Consider the following 11,659-nt stretch of genomic DNA (forward strand, 5'->3'; position numbering starts at 1 on the left):
GCACTCCAAAACAGAACTCGTAACCATTCCCCCTCAAGAAATTCAGTACTTTGCTGGCTTGTATACACTTCGCATATGTGGCTGCAGAGACATACATGCCTTCTTCCATCCCAACCAGAGGTCAGATTCACTGCTAGCAACTTCAGGGCTTGCATTAAAAATGTGTTGCCCTTTCTGCCTCCGTGCACTTCCCAGTCTTAATGTACACTTTTTCTGCCTTGCACAGTGAATGCTACTGATAACTGGAAGGTGGTTTGGTTTAGAGTACAGATGAATTGTTAAGGCACAGACACGATGCTGGCATTAATCGCTCTTCTGGTTTGTGACTGCTTTCAAAATTGTAAATTCAGGACTTCCATAATTGAAGTTGTGGCTTGGGTACGAATTTCTGATCAAAAGTACAGATAGCTGCTTGTGCTGTGCTCAGTAAGCATATCCATTGCAATTTTCTTTGGCCAGTGCACTCAGTGTCTGACCTGTAATCTGCTGTCCCTTTGCATTGATCACAACTGGGGTGCCCTTATCTGAATTGTTCTTTGCTTTCAAACATTTTATTTAAGTCTAAGGTTCCTTTTTATCTAAATCTCCTGATGCAGAGTTCATCAGTCATGCCAGGAAAATTGATCCTTGGCCTATAAACATCCTTACTTTTGAAATCGTTCATTGTTTCTTAACCTGAAAGGCTGAACATGAATGGGCAGAAGAATCAAACACATCACTCCTCTACCTTGGCTATAATTCTTTGGTTTTCTTTTTTCAACATTGTGATTTATGCTGCGTTATGCTCTCAAGTGTTACATCAACCAACAAACACAGATTTACAGGTGGAACTGAGGGGCTTCAGCCTGCATTGCTGCATTGCCTCTCAGCTTGTATCAGCCTGACCTCTGCAAACAGCCTTGGCTACTGCAGTATGACTTTTCAGTATTCACACACAGTTGAAAATTATTTTCTCAGTTGCACTGTTAAAGTTAATGGAGAATAAGCTCAGGGAAGTCATCAGAATTGCTCTGGATTTACACCTATATGACTGAGAGCAGAATTAAGACCATTAAGTTGCTCTGTTTCTGGGAAGATGCAATCTTTTAAAAAAGTTTTATTAACCTCGTTATCATTTTACTGGAATGATATCACTTAATGTATGTAATCACAACCAGGAGGGATAAAGTGATCTAGTTTACCACATAAAGTGAAATGCTTTCAGTTATGTTTCATTATTTTTAACTGTATGCAGAATTAACAGAATTCAGAGAAAGAAGTATTAAACTCAAACCTGTGCATGAGATTTCCCATCCTGAGCCCAAATTAAGAAAAAGGAAACATCAAATTTTGAATTAACAATGTTGGGTTTATGTGCAGAAATGTGGTTTATTATTTCTATGTACACAATTATAGAGAGAATTAACAACAAAGATAAATCTGGTGGTGAGATAGGGCGGAATAGTAGAAAATGGCATTATTTCACTTCTAATTCTCAGGGATCAGGCAGTGTGGGACAACAGAAGTACCTGCCTCAGGTGGGAATTAAAAGCTTTAACATATGAGGCTTAATCCTGTTGCAGCTGAAATCTTCTTTTCATGCTTTACTGTTGCCGCTGCATTTTGATATGAAAGGTTTCAAAATTAATTTTTTCTTTAAGATGTTGAAAACCTCTAAAAAATGTCTTACAGAAAATGCTGAACACAACCATTTAGTAATAATGTCTATATAGGGAGCTAGTCCATTTTAGACAGCTTAAGATGCAACTTCGGGAAAGTGAATTTGGAACTGACTGCTTTCTTTCTCAGTGCATCAGGATGATAGAGATTTCCCTTATCAGTAAAGTGTGGCTATAGAGCATCTGAATGGCTTAATTGTTTTCGCAGGTATTGAGCATGTGAAGTTATAGGTGCCATTTCAAGGAAAACCAGCCACCATGTTTGATGTCCTTTTGTTACACAGTTGGGAAAGGAAGCCGTGCAGTATTTCATGTGACACAGCTTACTCTAGCAATTCCATGAGCTCTGGAAGGAACCCCTATAGAGATAGCTGGCCTCGCCTCCTCATAGTGAGTGTGTCAGACAGTAACCATCCCTTTAGTTCTGAAGAATGAAATGAAGATGTGAATTGCTGGTCAAATCCTGCAGTCCTTAACACTTGTGAAGCCCATATTCATGCAAGTCATCGAATTTGGTAAATGTAATAGGAAAATTCGTTTTAAAGCTAGGATCTAAGTCACCAGATATATCTGAAACTTTGTGCATGATACCGATTTATAAGCGTTACCTAAAGTCATATGATGCTAAACTGGTATTTGGGGAAGAAGAATAGGTTATGAACTTCCAGAGCAGCCTTCCTCCTCTTCCTCTACCGCTACTTGCTTCAGTGCTCCAATCTACTGCCAGGATGCTATTTGCTGTTTCCTGCTGTTGTGACGAGTTAGTGTTATTTTTATTTGCCGCTAACATTAGTGATAAAATAAGGAACCAAAGGGAAATAACAATTTTTAACAACTAATTCCCAGTTACCTACTACCCTTTTATCTCATCTGTGGATTAGCTGATCAGTGGATGTAGAAACCCTGGAACCAGCTCTGCTGAGCAGCAGATAAGGTCAGGCATGCCTCTTAGCTCATGAACAGCACCTCACTGACCCAGAAAGAGTTGAGCTGGTTTTATGCAGCGTGCACCCTTATCCACATGGCCAGGAGGCTCAAGCCACCTCTGTGAAGACTTCTGGTGTTAGTGAACTATGTTTCTGTAAACAGGGACAGTAAGGAGTTGTTTCAAACTCAGCCGGCCAAGGTCTCCTGCGTTCTGGCCACCCCCATGCCCACCCAGCGCTGCACACCGGCGAACTCTGGCAGTAGGCTGCAAATGTGGGTACACACTGCAGTGACACCCAGAGCAAACCTGTATTGGCAGCCTTTCCACCACCGTGAACTGTGGAAAATACTAAGTACTGCATAGAGAACTGTTTTAATTTAAAATCCCTTTTATTTTATTATTCCCACAGAAGTTAAGGTTTACGAGGGAAATTTGTGGTTGAGAATATTTGTGTGTGTGGTTTCATAATGCAAAAAGTAGTAGACTTATTTAAAATCACAGTATAACATTTCATGTTTGAAATGCATGATATACGACTGTTTAAAACATAACTTACTTAAACCATCACTGATCTTGTATCTGCTTTAGCTGAATGGGTTAAAGCTCAACACATTCTTTCCATGATGTATTGATACTATTGGAGCAAAACCATCTTTCATGTTATTTAGAAAATTTGCTTTTGTTATTTCAGGAGTTCTTAACTCTCAATATATAAAGAAAATCCTTTTGTTGTAAGAAATGAAAGTACATCCAAAGCATTCCTCTGTGAGGATGCATTTCGTAAGGATTTTTATGCGATTATGTAAAAAATAATTTTCCTCCATGCCTGTAAGGAGGGGAGCGGATAGCAGAGATAAGATTTCATGGAAAGGAAGAAAGAATGGAAACGACATCATTGAGGTTATTTTTTAAGAGCTGCTGTCCATGTAGTCCTTTCCATTTTTGTGGAGAAAAAGACTGCATTTTGTGCGTTTTGAACCACCTTTTTGTTTCATTGTTGTTCTTGGTTTTCAAAAAAAATCCACCTTCCAATAAAATCGTATTAGCAGATTTTAAACAAATTTATTTCCTCACGAACTTAAACTAAATGGTATCCTGACAGGCCTGATTTATCAGGCAAATGCCCCACGTTGTTTGTCAGCTTCTTTGTTGGGGGGGGAGGGGGAGGGGAAACCCAAGCAACAAAAGACCGTAACCTATTGATATTACTTCTGTGATACACCAGGGGAAACAGATTGATTTAGAACTAACCCCAGAAAACTAGCCGATCTGATGAGTTTACAATGGAGCGGTTTTATTTATTTATTTGTAACATGAGTAAACATCATCAGTACTCGACCCAGTGTTATTGGAAGCCTTGCAGACAGTGGGTTTGTGTCAGCATGCTGGGGCTATCTGTAAGATGAAAGAAGGCAAGCTTAAAAAAATTGAGAGACCTTGATTTTCTCACGAAATTGAAAGTCTCTGATCTCTGGTACATTATCATGTGTTGTAGAACGTGGAGGAGTAATAGATGAGCATTTTTCTTTTATTTCATCTTTATTTCTTTAGGAGTTTGTTTTGGTTTGGGTTTTTTTGGTTTTTTAGAAAATGGTATTTCTGTTAATCTCAAAAAGCTAGTAAAACATCAGAAATTTTCAAACTGATTTTTACTGAAGAACAGCAGCCTGCAATTAACTTTCCCAGTTTGTCGCCTCTGCACAGGGTTTTCAGTGAACGAGGGGTTCAGGGTAGCAAATACAGGCTCAGCACAAATCTCAATGTGGCCCCAATGTGCTGCTTTCTGAATTGATAATACACCATTTTCCAACTTACTTCATTAAAAAGAATTACAGTTTTAAAATTAAACTGATTTTTTTTTTCATGGATTGATAAATGAGAGTGCTAGTGACATTTTCTGCCTTAGTATGAGCCTGCTTGCTTGGACACATCATAAATGCTGTGATGGAGATGCTAAATGTTCCATTCTGTAGTTTATTCAACAAGACAATGTCACTTGACCTTAAATTATTTTTTCAGTACTATTTCAGTATTCAGTATTTTGAATACTAATAGCTTATTAGAGTATTTTCAGAGTTACCTGTATTATCTCCTGCATTCAGCTACAGAATTAAAGGTTGATAAACAAAATGGCATAGAACACAGCAATGTGCATGTGAGCAGAAACATTCCAGCAATTTCCCTCTCGGAAGGCGCGGGCAGAGTGTTGTACATTCAGTGTGTCTTGAGTATGTCTCGTTGACTCACCAGTGGTTTTCATCATTTAAAAACAGAAAGCTGGGCCATGTTTCTGTGTGTTAATTCCCTTGCAGGGTGCGGGGAGCGGGGCACGGCTCGGCAGTGAGGGAGCGTAGCCATGCACCGTGGCGAGACTCCCTCCTACGCCCCATGATTTTTTAAAAAACACAGGCTGGCTTTATTTCTCTTGGGATTTAATGCTGCTTAAAAGGTTTGGGGCAGGGGAGAAATCTCCCGAAACAATGCCTGCGAGGGAATCCCCCGTTAAATGTGGCAGAGGAAGGAGTGAAATGCCAGAAGACTGGTGCCCAGTGCGGGGCTGCTGGCAGGCGCTGGCAGTTGCTGGGGGTGTGCGGGGGTCCCCACTGCCTCCCGCTCCTCCCCTGCCACCCACTGCTGCTCCCGCTGCTCCTGCAGCGTGTTGCCCTGGCAGCCGACCAAACTTTTTTATTTTCCATGGACAGTTACTGCCTGTTTTTAAGTTGCAGTAACTGCAGCCTCATTCTTAGTTTCAGCATTTTTGCTTCAAAAGGATGAGGTCTGCATGTACAATCTCTTTTAAGGCATAAGGGTAATGCCCTGTTTCAAAAAATACTCAAGCTTTTTTTTCACTGTTAAGTGTAGGCTTCTCAGCAAGAAGGATTTTTGTATTATACCTGTATTAAGTAAAAGCGATTAGTCCTTTTATAATACAGTAACATACAAGAGGTGCCCCTTTAGCAGCAATCACCTGTGATCCTGTCAGTCTTTGGAGTGCTGCTGTGACAGATTTGATATCCAGGATGTGGTTACTGGAATATTTAAGTAATCCATTAAAATATACTTGTATTTGTCTCAAAGACAATTTGAAATTAGCAGATCCTCAACAGCCCAGAAGACTCTTTCAGTCCTGCGGAGGTGTTGGAGGTGTTTCTTACTCCTCCCAGGTGGTGCCTGAGCAAGCACATGCCTCCTGGAGCTTTTCTAAATATTCACATCCACCAGCAAGAAGTGTCCCTTGCACTGCCCCATGACCTGATTTTCAAGACAAGTTACTGAAGCCCTTGAAGAGTAAAACATCTTAGTTTTGTCTAAGATCCATACTTCTGTTAGATCATGGGTAGTTTAACCTCCCTTTACAGCAAAACAGGGTAGTTCAAGTGATCCATGTGTTCTGTCTGCAAGAGCTGGCCTTTCTTTAGGTATGTTGTGAAAGTAATTGCTAAAAAAGCACATTTAGGTACAATTTTAAACATTTCCTTTATGCTTTAACTGCTTAGTTGGCATTCAGTATACTGTAAAAACATCTCACTTGTACATGCTGTTAGGATACCACGCCATTTTTCAAAGCATTAACATTGCTAGATGGAGCATTGTTAGCCAAGATGAAGTTTTTTGTTGTCTGATAGCATTTGAAAGGGAAAAATAAAAGAGGAGTTGGTGTAGGGAATGTCTTGGTGAATTATTTTAATCTTACTCTGACTATACACTTTCTCTTTGCTATCCCTGTTAGATGTTAACCTCTCCCCTCCAAAAAAAGTCATCAGGGTAATTTTAAAGCTTTTTCTTTCAACAGATAATAGGGTGGAGCCACACAAATGATCCTCTACTTTTCATATATATTGGTTTATCATCTAAATCATATTATAAACCAGCATTGAAGAAGCAGGCAGTTGTGCTTACTAACCTCCTTACTGCTTAGCTCAGCTGAGCTGTTATTGTGGTGAATGTATTTGCAAGGCAGGGGTATTGTAATTTTAAAAGGAGTAGGGCTAGGGTGTGCTTCCTAGCAGTTGACTGCTGGGACAAGGAAAAGAGCTGAAAACTAGAGTGTATTTCATTTTACATCTGCATTTAGTTGTGAAATTGAGTACTTCTAATGAATTTCAGCCATCAGCTTATTGCAATTAATACATCATAGTTTATGTTGGAATCTATACTTTTTGCTTATTCATGTTTCCTTTAATATCTACAGTTCTGTGCAATCACAAACCTGTAGTGAAAGAGAATTTCAAAGTTTTTTAACCTTGCTGTATGCTCTCTTTTTTCTTCATTAGTAGGTATTAATGTTACTGTTTTCTTGAGAATATTGAAATACTGTGCTAGACAAGTTCCTCAGGGTGTTCCTTTATTAAAACGTTCATCTTTTTTATGTCAGAAAGAATCACCCTGATTCACCCTGTGCTGTAGTGAAGAAAGGATTCCCTGTTAGGATAATTGCTATCATTTTTATTTACTCTGTTGCATTAGTTTTTGAGCCTGAAGCGACCTAGTAAATCATGGGAGCCTACTGTGAGAAAGACAGTACTATTTTAACAAATTGTTCTTGCTTTTGCTTTTTTGTAAGTGTTACTTCTACTATAACTGTACGTTTAAGGCCTTTTTGTGGTTTATTCATTTCATGATGTAATTTACATATAAACTTCTATGTTGTGTTTAAGCTAACATACATTATTTCCATAGTGCTTCTGAAGCGAAGAAACACTTGTTATGGTTGTACTAATCTAGAGTTTCTGAGAACATACTCAAATGAGAATTTGCCAATTTTCTTAGCAGGAGCAAGCTTGTATATTGTTCAATATATTTATGTATATAGAGACGTGGATGTATGAGCTTATGTGCGCATATCATATGCTATCAGGTTTCATTATGTTGTAACATAAGTATATACAGCAGAGAGGAGAAAAGAGTTGAAGCGTTTTGGACAAAAGGGTTAATACCATACCTTAATGCGCGTGGATGATGCCATGTGGTATCATTTGTGAGCTCTGAGGTGGCTGACCATTTCCATTTTGGTGTAAATCCCTTGAGAGGGAAGGCATTTCAGAGGGGGGAGTGTGATCTGTTCTGCTGGTAAGAATGATTGACAAGGAATGAATAAATAGTTAAAAAGAACTGAATAAATACCACCCTCCTGTTTAAGTCCAGGCACACCCCGGCTGGCACATATATTCTAGTGTGACACTTTAGCCAGATGCTTGATTTTGTTGGTAACAAAAAACATTCCTGAAAAGCCAAATCATAGCTTAATCACAACTGCTTCTGATAGAGTTTTCTTTTATGGTGACGTTTTAGCAGTAATTAGAATACATGCAGGGAATTACAATATTTTGCAAATAGGATATATTGATAAATATATACGCAAAAGGTGACAGAGGCCCCTTGAGTGGAAGCAGGGGCCCTGACAGCAGGTTCTTGGTCAATTGGTGAGGTGAAATGGTTCACTGAATTGGATAACACAGTGCATACCATAGTGACTGATTAAATTGATTTGTCCATGGCTACCACCTACCCTGCTACTGAGGCCCTTTAACCTATTTTCAAACATTTTCTTTTTTAACCGTTCTAAATATATGTGATATTAAGGGAAATAAACAAGTGCAAATGCATTCACAGCTATAAAATTCTGTATTCTGAATTAAGATAAAACGCATGATTTGTGGAATGTCTGCACGCTCCCATGTTATCCTGTATTGTACTTAGCCCAGAAACAAGTACACTACTAGAAACCAATGAAGAAGATAATAATAAACATCATTCTTTAATGTAACCTAAATTACAATGAATACCACATTTGTGAATTCTTAGATGTATTTATTGGAGGAGAAAGTAAAACACTTAAGGATTTTTGTTGCTGCTGTTCTTTGTTTCTCTAATTGCAAGTTTTACTTCCTTATTATTTTATCCAGAAGATGTTTAGAAAGCTCTTTGGGAAAACATAGCTGAACGCCAGTTAAGAAGACTGAATTCTACTGTTAAGTGGGGATCACTAATTTGAAAGTATCTGCAATGATTTGGGAAAAAGTAGTCAGATGGATATTGTTTAATAACTTACAACTTTTGTTTTAATTATAGGAGAAACAAGCTTGATGTTTTGGTCTTGATCAGGATGTCTGTATTTTACAACACATTTAGTGTGTCCTTTCCCTTCCTATGCTAGGGAAATCAATACCAAATGACAGTGGGGCTTGTACATGTTATTTTCTTCTTGATTCAAGGAAAGGTTTATATTCTGTGTCTCTTCATGGGTTATTCTGTAGTATATTCAGTAGTGTAAGCAGTCTTCAAATTCCACTGAAAAATCTCATAAAACTTCAGTGCAGTGGTGACATAAAAATGGAACCAGTTCACCTAAAATATGTTATTGCAGTTGTCATAGAAGTGCAGAGTTCAGTATAATGGCTTTGTTTTCTTGTTTCTTACCAATTTTTAGAGAAGAAATGACAATTTAATGACAATGTTTTCTGAAAGATAATGAAGTTCTGTTCATCATTTAACTTCTCTAAATTACAGGTCAGTCTTGTAGGACATGACAGCATGCCATGGGCAACTTACGCTGGTTTTTTTATTTGTCTGTTAAAATAAAGATATGGTTAGTATGGCTAATAGTGAAGAGGAGATATGAAAAGAGAGGTGCTGAGGGATTGTTTCTTGGAGTTGATTTGCAAATGTTAAGAGCCATTTTGCAATCTTCTTAAAAATGAGGCAGGTTTTATCAACAGCATTTCTTTGGAAGGTGAAGTAAATTCTGTAGGTGAGACTCCAGCTGTACATACAACTTTGCATGGACTAAACTTCTTGGGCTTGTATAGTCTAGTAGTGACCACTAAATACTAGCTGAAACAGTGCCTTGTTACTGTCCAGGAATCTGAAATTTTAAAATATCGTCATGTGGGCTCAAGCCACAACATTTTGTACTATTTTGTACATATAGTTAGTTATAGTTACAGTCTTTTTTAATCCTTCAGTTGACTCTACCAGGCCTAAGTATTTGTGCATTCGTTTTATATTAGTTGATGGTTAAGGGAAAGTAAAGAAAGTTACAGGTTAAGTTCTCTCCAGTAGCGTGTTAGATTATGATAAATTAAATGTCTGTGCATTCAGTGCAAGTTTTATGAAACAAAGAAACAGAAACCATAGAAAAATAGCCAAAAGAGAAAGCTGAGTGATGAACATAGCCAGCATAGGGTCACCATGCCAAAGGCGTACAATTATTTCTTTGTATCACGTGTTAAAATAATGTAATCCAAGGACTGGCATTCCTGGCACGTGTTACAAAGCGAGAGCATTCAGTAAGGAATTGCTGGAGATTTCTTCAGGACTCCCCTGGCTAACAAGGTTAATAGAAGAGTATTTGTGGATTTTAGCCGTTTTTGAGAACTGGGGAGGAAGAGGCCTTGCCGGTGGGGCATGGTGGAGACGCTCTGCGCCCCTCGGCTCCTGGGCAGCCGTGTGTCCTGTTGACGATGGCACCCCAGGCCGCCACCACTTGGGAAGCACGTGGCTTGGGAATGTAAAGAGAAAACAAACAAACCCTGTTTTATGAGTCTTGCAGGGGCTTTATTTATTTTCTTTTGAATCGAAACCATAAACGCTGTTACGAGCCCTCTGCAACACAAGCACTGTAAAAGTTTGGCCCAGACCCGTGCCTCGCCGTGCCTTGGCTGAGCCGGACGAGGCAAGGTGCGGCGCCCTGGGCGAGAGCCTGGCTAGTGACAGGGCACCGCGTCCCTCCTCCGCGTTTGGGTTCCCCTGGCTGGAAGCTGCGTGTCCGTTAGGGCACGGCTCCGGCGGAGGCTGAGTGTCGCCTCTCTGCAGGGTTCTTTACGGCACGGGTGCACGCAGAGTGAAGCGGCGCCGCCTCAGGGCGAAGCCGCCTCAGGGTGAGGAGGCCGGCGCTGGTGACTGCCTTGCCTCCTCTCTCTCCTCGCCCCACGGCGCGATGTTCTCCCTGCCAGGCGCCGAAGCACCCGCACTCGCGGGCGTTTCACGCCGTCGGTACCGGGGCGAGCAGAGGCGCCGGCGGCGGCGCGATCCTTGAACGTCTGGCGCCCTCTAGTGGGCCCGGGGCCGGGGCCCTGCCCGGGAGGCGGCGGCGGCCGCGCCCCGGCGGCGGCCCTGTGGGGCGGGGCGGGCCGGCGGGCCGGGACCCCCGGCAAAAGGTTCCCGGCCCCGAGCACTGGGTGTTTTTTGGCACCGGTGCGACAAAGCGGCACCTTCCGAGTGACTCAAATGTACCTCAGCCTGCAGCAGTAGGAGTATCGGCGCGGAAGCCCCCGCCGTTTCACCAGCAGACCTTGTGCGCGCTCACGCTGAGCTTACCTGACATAGAAAATCTTACCGTCTGATAACATGTTTTATAACCAGCTGTCTCTCTTTGGTTTTAGATGCTACAACTGTGGTGGCCTTGACCACCACGCGAAAGAATGTAGTCTACCTCCACAGCCAAAGAAGTGCCATTACTGTCAGAGCATCATGCACATGGTGGCTAACTGCCCCCATAAAACTGTCTCGCAGCAGCCCGCTAGTTCTCAGGGAAGACACGAAGCTGAACCGCAGCCTTCCACTTCTGCTTTCCTGAGAGAAGGGGGAGGGACGCACGGCTACTCGTCTCCATCATACTCTCAGGAGGGGAGGTCGGAGATCTCGGAGCGCTCGGGCAGGTCACCACAGGAAGCTTCGTCGAGTAAGTTGTCTGCGTCGCCCGAAGAACCAAGCAGAAAGGGGCCTTCTGTTCAGAAAAGGAAAAAAACTTAAAGCATTTGTTATAACTTTCCCTTTTCTTTATCCTCTTGGGATGTCTACCTCATGCAAGTACAGGGGAAATAATTTCATTATCAGTAGCTGACCTGGAATTTTAACTACTGTTGAGGAACTGTGAATTTTTGTTCTTTAATAGACAAATCACTCCAAGCAAAATACATTTGAGCAGGGTGCATTACGTTTTACCTTCTGTATGTGTGTGTATGAGTGTGCACGCGTGTGTGTGTATGTGTACGTATCTATAAATATATATTTTTTCCATCAGACCACTCTCCAGCTCCCACAAGACATTACTGTGAAGCAATAGGCACAG

The 11,659-nt window shown here is 41.1% G+C and overlaps 1 protein-coding gene across 1 annotated transcript in view; it reads left to right on the plus strand.

Moving 5' to 3' along the window:
- The window catches only part of LIN28B (lin-28 homolog B), an 87,745-nt gene extending 76,405 nt beyond the window's left edge, over nucleotides 1-11,340 (plus strand). Inside the window, exon 4 of the mRNA XM_074864741.1 lies at nucleotides 10,971-11,340. Coding sequence (XP_074720842.1) covers nucleotides 10,971-11,340 — 370 coding nt within the window. The remainder of the gene's footprint in view (nucleotides 1-10,970) is intronic.
- Nucleotides 11,341-11,659: the final 319 nt, after the last annotated feature.

Source organism: Strix uralensis, chromosome 3 (genome assembly GCF_047716275.1).
Source record: "Strix uralensis isolate ZFMK-TIS-50842 chromosome 3, bStrUra1, whole genome shotgun sequence".
Taxonomy (NCBI): Eukaryota; Metazoa; Chordata; class Aves; order Strigiformes; family Strigidae; genus Strix; species Strix uralensis.